General features: G+C 52.7%; 1 protein-coding gene across 7 annotated transcripts; it reads right to left on the bottom strand.

The window, feature by feature from the left end:
- Positions 1–252: 252 nt before the first annotated feature.
- Engase (endo-beta-N-acetylglucosaminidase) lies at positions 253–10,162 on the bottom strand. 7 transcript variants are annotated; one of them, XM_013147125.3, is made up of 14 exons: positions 10,001–10,162; positions 8,067–8,140; positions 7,705–7,906; positions 6,627–6,775; positions 5,979–6,136; positions 5,454–5,602; positions 4,970–5,135; positions 3,445–3,548; positions 3,119–3,227; positions 2,710–2,900; positions 2,080–2,228; positions 1,493–1,598; positions 1,065–1,179; positions 253–919 (listed from the first exon to the last, which is right to left on the bottom strand). In XM_013147125.3, the coding sequence occupies exons 1-14, from the start codon at positions 10,117–10,119 to the stop codon at positions 503–505; spliced, it is 2,208 nt and encodes a 735-aa protein (XP_013002579.1). In that variant the 5' UTR covers positions 10,120–10,162; the 3' UTR covers positions 253–502. The 7 variants fall into 7 exon arrangements, with proteins under 7 accessions (XP_013002579.1, XP_013002578.1, XP_063098602.1 ...); XM_013147124.3 differs by having other exon boundaries at positions 1,493–1,601; positions 10,001–10,160; XM_063242532.1 differs by having other exon boundaries at positions 1,493–1,601; positions 10,005–10,157.
- Positions 10,163–16,880: the final 6,718 nt, after the last annotated feature.

Here is a 16,880-nt window from a genome sequence, read left to right as displayed (position 1 = left end):
ACCCACAGTGCTCAGGAGCGTGTGATGTGGTGCCAGCCTGGCCCAGAGCTCTCCTCCAGAGCTCCAAGGCACCATCGGCCACTCTGGCAGCCCCCCTCCCTGTTCTGCCTGCCCTTAGGGCCACTGCATCCCAGTGCTCAGAGATGCTCTGAAGGCCCCAGCTCTACCCCAAAGCCTTCCTCCCTGGTTTACACTCAGCTCTAACTGTGTGATCTACAGGAATAGAAGGTCACGGATTTCAGCATCAACATCTTTCAACCTGTTTGAAAATATCCTTTATGGAGTCTTCTGGACCAAACCTCCCACATCTGTTTCCGTTTCCCTCCGAACCACACACCGTGGAGAGGGTTACATGCAGACACGAGGCCTGTGTGCCTCGTGGGACCATCATTCAGCAAACTGCCTTCATCCTGGGGACCCAGCCTTCTTGACACCTGGCACTGCTTAGCAGGATCCCAGAGAGGCCGAGAGACAACCTGAGACTCGGGCGAGGAGTGTTGGCTCAAGGAGGTGCGGAGTATAGCAGGGCTGCCCTGCCCCACTCGGCCTGTGGGACCTGGAAGCCCTCCCTGGGGACAGGCTCCACCAGGAACTCCACGTGGCCCTCTTGGCTGGGCCCAGCAGCCTCTACCATCAAGTCCACCACACGGTACTGGTTGACAAAAGCCAGGCCCAGGAACATGGGCTTCTCTGGCCCTGGCAGTCCCCTGCTTGCAGAGCGGCCTCTCCTCCTTTCTGAGCAGTATATTCTAAAGCAGCGGGCTTGGAGGAGGAGGTAGGACCAGTGCAGGGTACAGCTGAGCCTCAGGTGGCCCGAGGGCGCCTCCACCTCAGAGCTGGGCTGCTGCCAGCGGACCTGGGTAACAGTGACGCCCTGCACTTGGGGCAGCGGGGCCAGCAGGCTATTGGCATCCACCACCTGGCAAGAGAGAAGGCCCGGACAGTTGACACTTGGGGAGGCTAAGGGCACCCCACCCTGCACCACCACTCCAGCTCCACCACCCCACTCCTTCGGGACCCTCTGCTCCCTCCGACAGGAGATGCTGCCCCTCCCAGCTGCACACCTGGATCTCTCCCAGGCGACAAATGAAGCTCTCCGCCTCCTGACTGCCTGGTGGCCGTGACAAGTTCACAAAGAGGTCTCGTAGGAGGCACCCACGCATGTTCACCTCATAGCACCTGGGAGAGGCACACAGCTGGTCACAGGCTGGCTCAGCACAGAGGCACCAAGTCCAGAGGTCCCCAGCCACAGTGAAAGGGAAGACTGCCCCAGTGTACTACAGGTTGTAGGGACCCTGGAAAGTTCCCCACAGGGATTCTGAGTGTCCCCAGGAAGTGGCCTGGGCTTGCTCAAGTGCTGCCCCAACCTAGATGGTCAGCCCACAGCATCTCCATTCCTCTGGCCCTGGGGATTCTTGGCAGGGGACACTTCCTCAGTACCCCCTGTGCATGGCTACTCCCTCCTGGGCTCGGCACAAGTAGAGACACTCACCGCTGGATCCAGCCCCCACTGAGCTGCTGGCCACAGCGGCCTGCCCATCTGGCCAGTTTGGTGGGGGGCACCCGGAGGGGTCGGGGTCTGTGCCTTGAACCTGTTTCTGCTAGAAGGGGAGACATGGGCTTGAGAAAAGAGACCACAAAGAAAAAAATATGGCCCCAGGGGCAGGGGGACTGGGATGTGTCCTTGACAGACAAAACCGGGGTCCAGGTCAAACCCTGGAGCAGATGCTCGGGTGTCACCAGAAAGGGCTTGAAGGAAGATAAATGCGGCCCAGATCTGGGCTTGGCCAGGCTCACTCACCCAGTTCTTCCCAACTTGCTATCTCCCTTCCCCTCTGGCTGTCCCTCAAAATGCCCTGGCCAGCAGGAAGTCCACATCCTGTCTGCCTAGGAGGCTGCTGATGCCCAGCAGGCCCAGAGGACACAGGTTCTGGCTCTCAAGTGAGTCCCATGTCCAGGCCTGGACCACAGGTTGCCACAGCTCCCACCAAGGCAGGATGCGCCTACACCTGCACCTCCCCACCTGCACCTCTTTCTAGACTTCCCTTCCTGGAGATCCGCCCACAGCCAGCTCCTCACCATTCAGCGACGAGATGCTGCCAATGTGACAGCTGCTGGCATCCCCAGTAGTGAGTTCCAAGGCGACCATGACATCTGTGGGCCCTTCAAGCTTATATACCAAGGACAGGAAGACTTTGTGTGGTAATGGGACCTGTAAGGAAAACAACCTGGAGGAGGAAGACCCTGTGAGAGGCCAGGGAGGATCAGGAGAGACACTGGCGCCTGCTCTGAAGCAAGCAGCTCGACCCTACTCTGCCAGGGACAGGAGGTCTGGAGGCAAAAGCTCCACATTGGCCCAACTGCCCAGGGGTCAGATTCTCCTGCAGGCCGGAGGTGTGGTTCGGACACACCTCCTCGCTGTCTGGGGCATCACTCTCAGAAACAGAAACAAGGGTGCTTCCAGGACTGGAAACAGGGGTGTTGCTCAGGGCTGGTTTTAGTTTTGAAATGACAAAGCTCTGGAGACCTCCTGCATGACACCACACACAGCTGGTACTGCTGCCTGCACACTTCAGAACCCTTTCAAAGTGTTTTTTACCATGATTTTTTAAAACCTGGGTTCCGACTTCTGTCCTCTTCTACTCTACTGCCTTTTTGTGGCTGACCACAAGGGAGACCCTGGCAGCCCCTGCCACATCATTCACGCACCTCACGGCTATGTTGCCCACCTCAGGTGGGATCACCCCCTCCAGCAGCAGCGAGCTGCCCCCATGCCAGGAGTCTGCCAGGCAGCAGTGCACCTTCACCCAGCCCCGGTTGTCACCGGGCAGCTTGTGTTCTCCAAACAGGGGCTGTGTTTCCTGGGCACTCGGGTGGTACCAAGGCCCCACAGCCTGCTCCTGAAGGAGAGGACAAAGTCTGACAGTTAGGAGTGAGGCCTCCTTTGTGGTGGCAAACAGAGCAGGTGAGAAATAGGGACAGGAAAGGCCACTGACCCTCCTACTCACACCCTATGGCTCCCTCCCACCCAGCCCAGCTGAGGGCAGGCATCAGACATGAAAAGAGCCCCTCCCCTGCCCTGTCCTGTCCATGCAGCACAGTGGTCACACACACACACCTGTCCATAGCAGACCCTTCGCGTGCCCATGCCCAGGCAGAAGGATGTGACGAAGGGCAGGGAACAGATGCTGTGTGTGGGCAGGTAACGTTCCAGCAGATTCCAGAACCTGCCAGGGACACAGGGAGGTCATGGCTCAGTCAATAGTAAAGTGGCCTTTAACGTGCTCACGCCCACAACTGGAACCGGAGCTTCTCCTGCACTCCCGAGACAGGCATTCCCACTGCAGACGAGTCCCCAGCTGCTCCTTCCTCCCAGCTGGGAGCGGCTGAGGTAGCCCACCACTACCCTCATCCTCGTAGCCACCGGCACGCTGCAGGACTCACTTGTCCTGGTTCTGGAAGAAGCTGCTCTTCTCCAGGCACTCGTACACCCAGCCAGGGGCAAAGAGAGCTGCAGAGAAGCCGTGCTTTCGGATCAGTTCCAGCGACTGGGGACAGAAGTCAGGGAGATGCTGGCATCAGCCACACTGGCCCCCTGCATGGCACATGGCCAGATCACGTGCCAAGCCTCTCAGCCAGATCAGCAAGGCTGACCCGACTGTCTACACCCAGCCAGTCTCGGAGCACACCAGCCAGTGGTGGGTGCTAGAGAGGATGCAGGAGGAAGGCCTGCAGGAGAGGGTGCAGGCCTCTGGGCACCGGCACAGTGTGGCTCTCCTGCTCCGCACCCCCTCTCTCATACACCACTCATCTCAAGATTAGAATCGGAGGGGCTGGGGGCTGGGGATTTAGCTCAGCGGCATAAGCGCCTGCCTTGCAAGCAGGCAGTCGTAAGTTTGACCCCCGCTACCGATAAAAAAGAAAAAGACAAAAAAAAAAAAGAATCAGAGGGGATAAATTCTCCAGCTGTGTGGTGCTACACACCTATAATCCCAGCATCCTGGGGGGCTGGGGTAGGAGGATCTCGAATTCAAACCCAGCCTGGGCAGATTGTGAGCAGAATCTCACAAAGACAGGGGAGTACTGCTGCTGGGAATGTAGCTCAGTGCCAAGGACCCAAAAAGATACCAACAAGTTTATTTTGTTTTCCAATTTTTTTTGTTTTTTGGTACCAGAGATTAAATTCACAACCTCGTGCTTGGGGGCAGGTGCTTATGCAGCTGAACTAAATCCCCAGCTGACACCAAAAAATTTATATAAAAAATGCCAAAATATATAAAATTATATATAAAATAGATGCATATATCTCCTTGGTGTTTTCACTAAGCACACACCTGCTGCCCCAGAAGGGGCGGCACTGACAGGCAGCGGACAGCACCTGCCGTTCCCACGCAGGGGTACTGCCTGGTGGCCTCCAGCCTCACTGCCTCATCCGGGAACAGCACTCATCACTGCAGGTACAGGTCTCCAGCTGTGATACTCTACCTCTGGCCCTGGCCCTGGGCTGCCAGGAGAGGCACCGCAGGCCCACCTGCAGGCCCTACATCTACCTGGAGTGCAGCAGGTAAGTTCAAGCTCCACAGTCCAGACAAGAATTCAGGGCAGGCACAGGAACAGGCCACTTCTGTTTACCAACACCAGATGAAAACATTCATCTGTAGCCATGCTCAGTGGTGCATACCTTAATCTCAAAACTCTGGGAGGCTGAAGCAGGAAGATTGCAAGTTCAAACTCAGCCTAGGCAACATGACTCAGTGAGAACTTCTCTCAAAATAAAAAAATGCAAAAAGAGCTAGGGCTGAAGCTCAGTCAAAGGCCTTTCATGGGGTCACGTTAGTCTCAAACAAATGTCCCTCCGTGCCTCAGTTTCTCCACTCTGGGAAAATCAGCTACTACAGTTCTTTCCCTTGAGGCACAGAGAACAGATCATCACCAAGGAAAGGAGGCAGCCCAGCAAGTTCCAACCTACCTTGTCTGTGTCAAACCGGCCTCCGACCACGTTCCCCCGAGCAAACACATCCACGCCCACATACACATCGACCAGGCGCTCCCCGGCCTGCCCCAGCATCCGCTCCAGGTGCTCCTCCTTCCAGTTATAGTTGGTGAAGAAGCCATCACAGGACTCGAAGAAGACCCTGAGAGGTGACGGAGCTGCTGAGGCCCAGGCGTGGCAGGACTGCGAGCCCACCCACAGCGGAGGTTCTCACTGCTCACAGCCCCTCTCTGCTCAGGACAGCAGTGGCCCTGGGCTACAGCTTGCTCCCAGAACAGGGACCAGCCATAAGGAGTCACCCGCAGCCTCAGCACCCCGCCAGGGAGACCAGGCACTGTTAGGACTGCTGACCATCAGGACCCTGGAAGACACCCGGACCCCACTTTCTACCTGAAGCAGGCTGACACGGGACACCCCGGGGGTCCGGCCAGCACCTCTCCTAGTCGCACCCAGGGCTCACCGATTGTGCTCATTGAGTTCATCCTGCCACTTGAGCTGTCCGCTCTGTGTCACACTATCATACCAGAGCACCAGACCCCCTGGGACTCGCTGATGGAGCTGAGCAGTCAGATACCGCAGGAAAACGGGCATGTTCTGTACAGCGACTGCCTGGGGGAGACGGAGGAAAATCAGACCTCGGGCAGGGTGAGGCGAGGTGAGGCCCACAGGAACCCTGGTCCCCGGTGCCCCTCACCCTAAGCCCTGAGATGTGTAACTTGCCCCTGTGTTGGACAAGAAGTCAGGAAAAGATAAAATGCAGTGCAAGGACAGGGTGACCGTGGACAGGAAGCAGCAAGGCGGAGGAGGAAAGGCGTGGTTATGCTGAAGCAGCAGCGAAGCACAGTGTGGCCCAGCAAGTTCCAGAAACAGCAGGGAAGACTCGCCTGGCTACCAGGTCACCCAGGGGGCACAGCTGGCTCTTCCCAGGAGCGGGCTGAGTGAACGGGCTGGGGGAGGGCAGACACCAGCACAGAGGCAAGCTTACACTCAGAGAGTTCTCGATATTGATCAGCCAGCCATCAAAATGAAAAAACTGGGCAATCTGGACCAGCTGATCGGCCACTGTCTGATAGGAGCGTGAGTCCCCAGCCAGGAAAGCTTCACACAGCTTTGCCCCATCGGTCCACTCCGTGATGAATGTCCCTGCAAGACAGTGGGGCCTGAGGTCAGCCACCTGGCTGGTGCTGCCTCCAACCTAGAGGCCTACAAAGTGTGGCCATTGGATGGGCAGCATCAGTGCCACTAGGAAGTTTGCTACACATCCTGACCCTTGCCTTGGCCCCCACACACCTGGTGACTCGGACACTCTAGCCCAGGCCCAGCAGTGGGGTCGTGGAGGCCCACAAACAGTCTGGACTCAGGCCAGACCTAGAGAGGTACTGTGATGACACAGGAGGGGTCAGTAGACCCAGGGCCTAAGGTCACCAAATCTAGCCACCTTGCATGTGTGAGTGATGCTTAACTGGGACACTGCCTGGTCATCACTGACCTGTCATCATGGTTCCTTTCCTGTTAAGCATTACCATAGTGACCATGGCCTACAACGCTGAAAATTATCTGCTATCGGGTCCTCTCCAGGAAACTGCATGGCCCCAAGGTGGGATCCCACTCACTGAGGAGCAGAGTTCCTTACCAAGCACGCAGACCCCGTGCCTGTGGGCAGCGTTGGTCCAGCCCACTGGAGGAATGGTGACCATGTGGTGGCTAAAATACACGAAGATGTCGATGTACTGCCAGTGGTAGAAAGAGTAAGGGTTCTGCACCGCTGAGCCCTGAATAAACCTGGGTGGGGAAACAGTACAAGGTCAAGGCCCAGGAGACAGAAGAAGGACACAGTGATTGCGCGAGACAGAGCAGCCCCAGAGCCCGAGAAGGGTCCTTTTTGTTCTGTTCAGTGGATTCTAGCCAGGAACCTGCCATGTACAGTTCCCTGCACAGGAGGCACAAATTATGGCTCTCACTCCTGAGTGGTCCGGAGGGAACCACGTTCACCCAAGCAGCAGGCATCTGTGCTGCATCCGCATGCACTGAGCTCTGACAGAAGGCAGAGACAGACAGGCATGTGTGCCAGCCCCAGGACTCTGGCTTCCACTCTGCACAGAAGGCAGCAGTGGTCCCAAGGTAGCCTTAGTTAACAGTCTTCTTTGTCAGGCCAGCTCATCCCCAACCTTGTAGGTCATCTCTGACTCGGCCTTCCTATCAATCACAACCAAGGTTGTTTTATGGACAGTTAAGACTCCAGGATGATCATAAGTTCAGGCCCAGCCTGGGCCACTTAGCAACTTAGTGGCCCAGGCTTACAGACCCTGACTCAAAACACAAGATGAAGTATAGCTGGTAATGCAGGTGAGTGCAAAGGTTCTGAGTTCAATCCCCAGTACTATCTAAAAAAGAAAATGCCACTTTGGAGGGAATGTGCAGAGCTGGGTGGGGAAGGGAGTCTCTAAGGGCGCTGTATACCAGAGTCAGGGCCAACAAAGCAGATGTCAAGCTCCGTGACCCTGGCGCTAAGATGGAGACCACTCTGCACTCCTCATGGGTGCAGCCAGATTAAAGCCTGAGTCCCTCTCTCAGACAGTGGCAGAGCCCAGTCAAGAATCCTCAGTCTCCTGATGCCAACTTGAAGCTTTCTATCACCAGGCACTGTCCTGTCTCCTCTTCGTTCCCCCCAGGATAGCCAGCAAAGAGATCAATGTCTGACGTGTCCTCACCTATCTTCCAGGTAGCCACCCATCATGTCATGGCACAGCAGGGTCCTCGGCCTGTGGCTGCTCAGTGGGGGTTGGCGACACTCTAAGGGCTGCAGGGCCACATTGAAGCTGTCCTCCATGAGGGGCGTCCAGGCCAGAAGCTCCTCCAGTGAAGACAAGTAGAAGCTGATAGGCTTGGTGGTCTCCTTATCATAATATCTAACTGGTCCAAGGAGGGAGACAGTGAGGAATTAGTAGAAATTACAGGATTCATAGAAATGCTTTGATAACAACCGATAGAACTGAGAAGGGGTAGAGGCCTGCTCTACACAGAACCCTGAGAGTGGACGTGCAAACAGTATTTGGAGCCCCCATCCTCTCACCTGGCAAAGGATCTGGATTAAAATTGACCACTTCTCGAAAGACTGTTGCTTCTTCTTCTGCATCTTCTTTGATTCTAAGCAAAGAGTTTTTTTAAAAATTAAACAAGAGCATAAAATACACTTGGAAGCAAATAGGTAGGAGCCACCTAGACATGGCTTGTATTACCTATAGGATACTACAGCAGCATGCATCGAAACAGAGAAACTCAGGAACATGGGTCACTCCAGTGCCCTGTGTTAGTGACCAGCCCTACCTTATGCCCTTCCAGCACTCAGGATAAACTCCTGCCCCAACACAGCCCAAGCACATGCCCCAAAACAAAGAAGCGTACTTCACAGCCCACATGTTTTGCTCTCACCAGGAGAGATGGACTAGTCAAAGCACTCACAACCACAAACGTAAGGTCCTAAAAACATGGGCCAGACTTCCTCTCCAGCCCATGTTCCCCTACACATAACCACAAAACACTAGCCTTGCAGTATTCATGGATAGGTAACAGGGGGAAACAGTACCTTTAGTGCATTAAGCTGGGAAATCCTGAAGAATTCTAAATCACATAGCGTTATCTGGAGGGTGACAGTACTGAGGATTGAATCTGAGGCCTTCTTACCAAGTTCCATTCCCAGCCCTTTTTTGTTTGTTTACTTGTTTTTTGGCTTTGTTTTTTATCTTGAGACAGTGTCTCTATGCAGTTCAGGCTGGCCTTGAGCTCACTTTGTAGCCCAGGCTGGTCTCAAACTCACAATGATCCTCTTGTGTCGGCCTCTCAAGTGCTGGGATTACAGGTGTGAGCCACCATGCCTGGCTCTTCCCAGCTGTTTTGTTTGTTTATTTATGTATTTTTTGAAACACAATCTCTCCAAGCTCTGGTCTCAAACGCTCAGTCCTCCTGTATCAGCCTCCCACAGTGCTAGCATTACAGTCTTGTGCCACCACAGCTGGCTTTAAAAGCAATTATTTTAAAAACAGTGAAAAGACACTGCTGGAGCCACTTGGGGACCACAGGCATCAAAGCTCAAGGTCTCTCTATGTTTTCCAATACCTCAGGCTGCTCTTTACCAACTGGGTACCACCTGCCTGCTCTGCAAATCCACAGAGGGATGCTGGCAGGGCTCCTCCGAAGTGTCTGCCATCCCCCAGCACTTCGGAGACTGGGAACCCGAACTGGTCCAAAGAGGGAGACAGTGGGTAGGTGGGAAGTAGGGCAGAGCGAAGTGGAGATGCCACAGAAAGGCTTCTTTTCATCCTCCCACCCTCCTCTTCCTGAGACTCCTTCCTAATTTCTTTACTCTTTTCTTTGCCCCTCCAAGGTTTTCTCAGACCAATCCTGCCCACACCGGGTCACCTGTGCCGCTAAAGGTTATTCCTCCGGAAGGCGGGAAAGAGCCATGGCAATTCTTCCTACCCCAGAACACCAGTCCCCCATCAGCAGCTCACCATCATGCAGTCTGCAGGGCCAACCAGTCTCATTGCTTTGAATTTGGAAACAAACCTAGCGCTGCCACGTTCCCCCGTAGCCTGCTGTGGCAAATGCTCCCAAAGGGGACAGGCTTGGGTCCAAGGACACGTCTGTCCCTTTCGGTCTTTGTACCCATTCTGCTCCTCCTAGCTGGATGTCCACCCTCTCGTTCTCCACCTGGTGGTGTTCTCTTCCCTACCGACTGCGGTCAGAGGTCACTCTTCGAAAAGGGGTCAAATACTTCGCTGCGAGCTCGCGTATGCCACGGCTACGGCGATCCCGGACCTCGGGGTTCCGCCCCACTTCAGAACAGGGAAGGGCCCCTGGCTGGCTTGCTGCAGTGAGCGGAATTCGGGCGGACAGGCGTGGGGAGCCAGCTACTGTCCCTGCACGGCACACGGAAAGCGAGCACCCGGCGCTCCGCTGGCAACCCCGGTCCAGGACACGCCCACGTCCCTCGCCTCACGTCCTCACCTACGCCGCGGCCGCCGCTGATTCAGTCGCCGCCCCGTCTTCTCTAGTGCCCCAGACTCCTTGGCTGCCAGTCCCCGCCGCCGCGCAGCCGCTCGGGTGAGTACCGCCGCGTCCTCCATCACCGTCCAGAGCACGCTGGCCACTCGGGTTATACGTCACCGGCCCGGACAACCAATCACAGCTCCGGGCCCGACCCACTGAGCGCGCAGCCAATAAGGAGCGCGCAATGAGGCAGCCCCACTCTGATTTGCGACTGGCATGCGGGCGGGTATTATGTAGCTAGAGCAGGGCTGGGGCGGGGCCGGAGAGGGGCGGAGATTGTGGCGGGGCAGGAGATGATTGGGGCGTGGTCGGAGAGGGGCGGGGCTTACGCTGCCAGAGAGGCACTGGGGCCGGGCCTGAGGCCGGGCCTAGGTCCTTGGCTCTGGGGTTGCAGAGCTGTCCGTTTTTTGTTATAGTCTCAAGTCTCCGCTGTTGGTGCAAGCTGAGGCAGCGGTGAAGTGACCTGCCAGACTGAAAGTCAATATGTGGTAGAAATTAGATTTTTAACCCAGTCCTCCTAACCCCATCAGGTTAATTTTCAGAAAATGATCAAATTTTTCTTCTCATACCCATAGAAATACCAACAAACGTTAGATTGTATTCTACTCCTTAACCTGCAAAGGGACAAGACAGGTGTTACAACCAATTCAGAAACGACTTTTTAAAAGGGTCCCACCTATGGAAGAATCTGGAAAGTAATAGGTAAGTGGAGGTAGAGAAGGCTCCCCAGAGCTGGGCCAGGAAGGTCCCCTACAGAAGAGATGGTCCACACCTCGCAGCTCCTTACATCCCACAGACAGCTGTGGACAGGGGAAGCCAAGAATCTGTTTGTGGCGCGGTAGTTGTCCACTGACAGTCTTTCTAGCACCTGCATGCTAAGTGTGCAGGGGGCACCTCCAGGAATGCGGCCACCTCGTTCTGAGCTGTGAGGACATTGGAGAGAAGGGCCTCCCCTGGTGCTGACAGCTTCCAGGCTGGGCCACAATCCTACCCCAAGCCAAGCTAACTTGACCTGTTTATTATCATTGCAGACTCTAGCTTTACGAGGTCCCAAGCCTCCATAAACGTCTAGGGTGGGGAGGATGACTAAAACGGTTGAATACTGGCCTAGATTTGGGGCAGCCCGGCTGGTCAGGCAGAGACGATGGGAGCAAGAGGTGGTGACTCACAGGGAGAGCAAAGTTGACAGGACGCAGACCCCAAACCCCAGGGGCTCTTCGTAGGACTTCAGGCCTGGAACAATTTCAGTGAAAGGGTAACTGGGTCACCCTTCTCAGTCCCAGGTGCTCAATCTCAAGTGCTCAGTCGTAATTTGTTCTGTATTGAACTAGAAGTTTCTGAGCCCTCACCTATAGCTCAGCAGTAAAAAGAAGTGATTTCTTGCCTTCATTCTACCCAGGTGAAACACAGTTCAAGGTATAATCTAAAGGCTACCTGAGTAATGCTCAGTCTTTCGGCGAAAACACACTGGGCTTCCCTTATTTCCCGTCTCCTCAGCTTCTTTCCAGAGAGCTGGCTTCGGGTCTTGGGGAGCAGAAAAAGGAAGGTCATCCTACACAGAGAACAGTGGGATTTTGTGATCTCTGCATGGTCCCTGTGGCTCCTTGTGTCTCTGGGGAGCAGACCAAGCCTGGAGGTCCCTATGTCTGCCTTGAGCTTGCACTGGTTCCTACTGGAGCTCCAGACTCCCCTGAGACCTGGATGAGCCCCTAACAACCCCAGGTTTGTAGGATTTCCAGATAAAATACAGAACACCCAGTCCCATTTGAATTCCAAATAAATGATGAATGGAATGCAGACATGCTTACTCTAAAAAATGTATTCCTTGTTTATCTAAAATTCAGACTGAACTAGGATCCTGTGTATGTAATGGGTAAATCTGTCAGTCCTGTGAATCTACACTACTCCTCCTGCCACAAAACCAAGTCCTGGTGGACTCCTAATTGCTCCTGGGCTCTGCCCACAACCAGGGCAGGACACCAGGTGGTTTTGGACAGCTGAGCTTTGGCATAACTAACCACATGGGTCCATTTGCTCACTGCTGACCAAACCAAAGGAGGATATTTACTCTCGTTGGGCAAAGTCATTCAAAGGACTTTGGCTTGCGCCAAGGAAATGAAAGGATCTCATTGGCCTCAAATTTCCATCTCCCTATGCCCAAGCGTACAAGGCACTTTTGTAGCAAAGGACAGAAGGCATACAATGTGATGACTGTAGAACACCAGGTTTATTTCACCTCACCAGGACCCTGACCCCCACCACCACCCGGGACAGTATCTCCACATTTTTTTTTATTTATTTAAGTCGAGGAGAAGAGGGCAGGGTAGTTATGGTTGTATGCTAGGCAGAAGGCATTTGTAGAAGAGGAAATAAAACCAATGTCTCAAATTCCATTTTGCCTTGCTGATTACATTTGGACCTTCCCTGCCTGACCACTTGGGGCCACCAGCAACCTGGGCCTCTGGTTTCCTATTGCAGTGACCTCCTTACTGCCTGTCAGCCATGGCCTCTACCTCCTGCCTTTGTCCCACTATGACCTCTCCCTCTTCCTTTCCCTCTCCCTTCTTCTACCCCTCCCACTCCAAGTCCCACAGTGCCCTGGGGGCCACAGGCAGGAGGCAGGTGAGCGGACTTTGCCTGCTCCCCAGAACTGCTAATGATTCCCTCTCCTTGTTTTTGGATATAGAAACCCCACATTTTAGGTGATTATGTGGCTGTCATGCCAGCAGTCCACAAAGCTCAGAAAAGCTATGAGAATAAGTTCTGGTTTATGAGATAAGAAGGGAAGTAGCATGTACAATTCTGATTGTGTCTGAGTCGTGCTTTCCATTTTTCCTGCCCAATGGGTATGAGGATGTGATGGTGAGGACTGTGGCAGCCATCTGAAACTGTGGAGTAGAGCTCAGATAGTATAGAAAAGAGGTATAAAGGAGACAAGGGAAATTAAATGGAGTCCCTGTGCCTTTCCCTTGTAAGTCAGCCTCCCTCCTAAAGACGCCCATTCTCAAGGAAGTAGTGACATTATTAGGCTGCAGATCTCACTTCAAACACAGATATATGTGGGGAGTCTAACCTAGCCCCCCAGATGGGTATCCCAACAATAGAATGCACATCTTATATCACCTACATGAGGTGACCACACAAATATACCCAACTCCAGGCCACAGATGTCCTCCTCACAGTAAAATCGAATGTAAAAATCTCATCCTCTCACCCTGACAACATGGGCATCTCAGACTCTCCCACTGCTCTCCGATCAATAACTTTTCTATAGCCTTAGCCTATCAGTAAATTCTTTTTATCACTAGTGGCACCAGCATCACACTCCACACCTTGCATGGCAGAAACTCCAGGCATGAGCCAGCATCCTGGCCCACTAATTTCTTGTATTTATTAAAGTAGCTGAATCCAATCTAATTATACTGGGCATTGGAGAAGACTAATGCAGATGTTCCTTGGGTCACAATGACATTTCACCCAGAAAAGCCTATTGTTAGTTGAACCATTAGAAACTGGGAATGCATTTAATAGCACTGACTTCAGAATATCACCGCTTCTTCTAGCCTGCCTTGAAGGTGCTCTACACACTTATATCAGCCTTCAGTATGGCAAAACCATCCAACGCAACACCTAGCTTATCATTGTATACCTCATGTAATTCAGTGAATACTGTGCTGAATGCAGAAAATAGAATGGGTGAGTAGATGTGCTTTTGCACAGTTGTAAAAAGAAAAAAACTCTTAAGTCAAACAATCATTAGTCAACAAACCAGCCTACCTCGTAAGGAATTTTTTCCCAAAAAATTATATTACCTTTTCTTTCTCTTTGGATTCTCTCTGCAGTAAATCCCACTTTCCTTTCATTCAAGTGTATGTCTCAGAGCAGCCAGGCAAAAGCAAAATCACATTAGCAACTTTCAAACTGATGGATGTGGTAGCTCACACCTGTAATCCCAGAACTCTGGGAGTCTGAGCCAGGAGATCAAAAGTTCAAACCCAGCTTGGGCAATTTAGCAATGTAGTGAGAATCTGTGTCAAAATGAAAAATAGAAAGGGCTGGGGATGTAGCTCAGTGTAAAGGTCTTTAATTCAATCCCTCATGTTATGGCTTGTGTCTAGATGTCCCCCAAAGCCGCATGCAGTCATAGGTGGGGCTTCTCAGAGGTGACTGGATCTAAAGTGTGTGATGCTGGGATCAAGGATGTGTGATTATTAAATTAGTCCACCAATTGACTTGGTATAGTTCTTGGTAGGATTAAGGGTGCCCCACACTGGGTGTGCGGGCTACTCACCTCTAAGGACGGGTACCTGGATGAAATATAAGGGACTGAAAGAAGATTGCGACTTGTTGCTTGCCGTTGGCTGCCTTCTGCCTGCCCCACTTTGCCATGGACTGTTTCTCATCTGCCATGTCATGCTGCCTTGGAGCCAGCCAACTATGAACTAAAACTTCTACAAGCTGTGAGCCAAATAAACTTTTCCTCCTTTAACTTCAAATGTTAGGTATTTTGTCTTAGCGATGGAAAAAAAGGTGGATAATGAAAGGGTTTTGGCCCAGACAGGACACTGTAGCCAGGAAAGCCTCAACCAGAAGCAGGAAGCCCCTATCTCCCCCGCCCCTAGGAATTTACCTGTGACGCCATCTGGGAATTTACCTATGGCGGGAAACCTAGGACCAATGGGCTACCTGTGCATCCCTAATGCCTGCCTTAGGTTCCACCCCAAACCGAGGCTACTTATATACCCCCACGCCACGTGTCCACTGGAGAGATTGCCTGACGCCAGCGGTGGGGGGTACCAGCCATCACTCTCTGTGTTCTCAGAATAAAGGCTGCTTTTTGTTTTATTCTTCTCATCTTTTGGAAATATTTTTCATCTTTTGGAAATAATCCTATCATTTGGTGCCGTGACTCGATCGGCAGGCGATTGACTCCTGGGACACACCCAGTTGAGTCCCCAGGTGATTCACAAACCAGATAACATCCTGGATTAATTCTGCGCTTTTGGGGCTGGGGATTTAGCTCAGCGGCATAAGCGTCTGCCTTGCAAGCAGGCAGTCGTGAGTTCGATCCCTGGTACCGATAAAAACAAAAAAAGACCAAAAAAAAAAAAAATTCTGCGCTTTTTCCTCTCCCGAGACGTCCTTGTCGCCAGCCACCTGCACTCACCGTCGGCCAGATTGATTTCAGGTGAGCACTCTCCAGGGAACTCTTGGCACTGGGCAGCCCCAGTGGACTGTTCTCCCCATTTGTGTGGTTCTGTGGCATTTTCACGTCCTTAGGACAGCCCAGGGCAGGGTTCGTTCTGGGAAGACCTGTGTCCACACTCTAAAGTTCTTTTTGAGATTTTTGGACCGCCCACACTGAAAGGCCCTCACTTCCCTTAAAGCCTTGCACTTTCACAGGCAAAACTGTTACTGACCCCACGTGGGCTCCACTCATAAATCTCTCAGTGACAACTGGAATATATGAGTTTTTGGAACCTTAGCCACCGTGTGGTGCCACAAATGAGTGACGGCTTGTTCTGGACCATGGCTTATTTCTTGCCTGAATCAGTCATGGGAAACATATTTTCTAACTCCCAAAAGACGCCTTTACAATGCCTAATTTCCAATTTACGTACTCTAATAATTAAAAGTACCATAAAAACTAAACAATTAACTTTTTACTTCCAGGAGGTCTGGCCAACCTACCTTATTGGCAAGCGGCCCAAGGAAGGAACATTTGACCCCTGCATTCTCAGGAACTTGTATGATTTCTGTCAGGCCGGTGACAAGTTACTAGAACTCCCTTATATTCAGGCCTTTCTTATTCTGAGAACACGCCCATTTCTCATTAAGTTTTGTGCTCCCGCTGAGATACTTTTAGCTAACTCTACCACACCGCAAACTTTTCCGTCCTGCCCTCCAGTGTTTTCCCTGCCGCTACCTCCCTACCCCCAAAATGGTTCCTTGCCATTGTCTCCCGCTGTGGGATCGTCTTCCCCTCCGCCTTCTGGGACCCATAACTCTCCCAGTAGCTCTAATCCCTCTGTGTCGCAGTTATCTCCCGCTGTGCAATCCTCTTCCCCTCCGTCTCCCGGGACCCATAACTCTCCCAGTGGCTCTAATCCCTCTGTTAGCGCTTCCTCCCAGTCTCCGACTTCTTATTCTCCTGAGAATTCTCTATCCCCTACAGCATTCTCACCACCTGCCCACCATACTAGGTCTCGGTCGCTATGTCCTTCCAGCAGGCCACGTGATTGTTCCAGCTTGCTCCAGGAAGAATTGCCATGTTACAACCCTCCGCCACATGGCCGGGGACCACTATGTTCACACGGGCCTCATTGTCAATGGGAGCCCCCTTGTGGCTACTCTTGTGAACTGCAACAGCCGCCCTGTTGCAGTGCACATGAAGCTTCATTGTGCTGCCGACAGCAATCCTCTGGCTGCAAGGCACACAGTGAGACGCCATCTGCCTGTATTTCCCAGGGTGACCGGCAGCAGCTCTGTAGCCACTCTACAGATGATTGCTCACATGTGCCTACTGGACAGATGGCTGTCCAATGGCCCTCTGCTCCAGAATCTTCTCCTCAGGCTCTGCTACCACTTTGGGAGCAAGCGGGTTCCAAGGGACTTGTTAAAATCCATGTGCCTTTTTCCCTTTCTGATCTATCTCAGATTACCCATAAATTAGGTAGTTTCTCTGTTGACCCACAGAATTATATCAGGCAATTTGCATTTATTACTGATCATTATGATTTACATTTTAGAGATGTTTATGTGATTCTAAATACCACTCTCAGCTCACAAGAGCAAAATCAGCTGTGGCAAGCAGCTCAAAAAAAAGCTGACCACAGAC

The sequence above is a fragment of the Cavia porcellus genome, unplaced genomic scaffold (assembly GCF_034190915.1).
Source record: "Cavia porcellus strain 051 isolate PalLab524CR breed Dunkin Hartley unplaced genomic scaffold, mCavPor4.1 scaffold_32, whole genome shotgun sequence".
Classification (NCBI taxonomy): Eukaryota; Metazoa; Chordata; class Mammalia; order Rodentia; family Caviidae; genus Cavia; species Cavia porcellus.
The sequence above is the reverse complement of the archived record's forward strand: the minus strand, read 5'-3'. Positions and strand labels throughout refer to the sequence as shown.

Excerpts from the sequence above, each read along its gene's own strand:
- Engase (XM_013147124.3), bottom strand. The coding sequence starts at position 10,119 with ATGGAGGACGCGGCGGTACTCACCCGAGCGGCTGCGCGGCGGCGGGGA. Across the intron at positions 6,776-7,704 it reads GGTGGCTACCTGGAAGATAG|GTTTATTCAGGGCTCAGCGG; the intron begins GTGAGGACACGT and ends TTCCCCACCCAG. Across the intron at positions 1,180-1,492 it reads AGTGGGGGCTGGATCCAGCG|GTGCTATGAGGTGAACATGC; the intron begins GTGAGTGTCTCT and ends TGCCTCTCCCAG.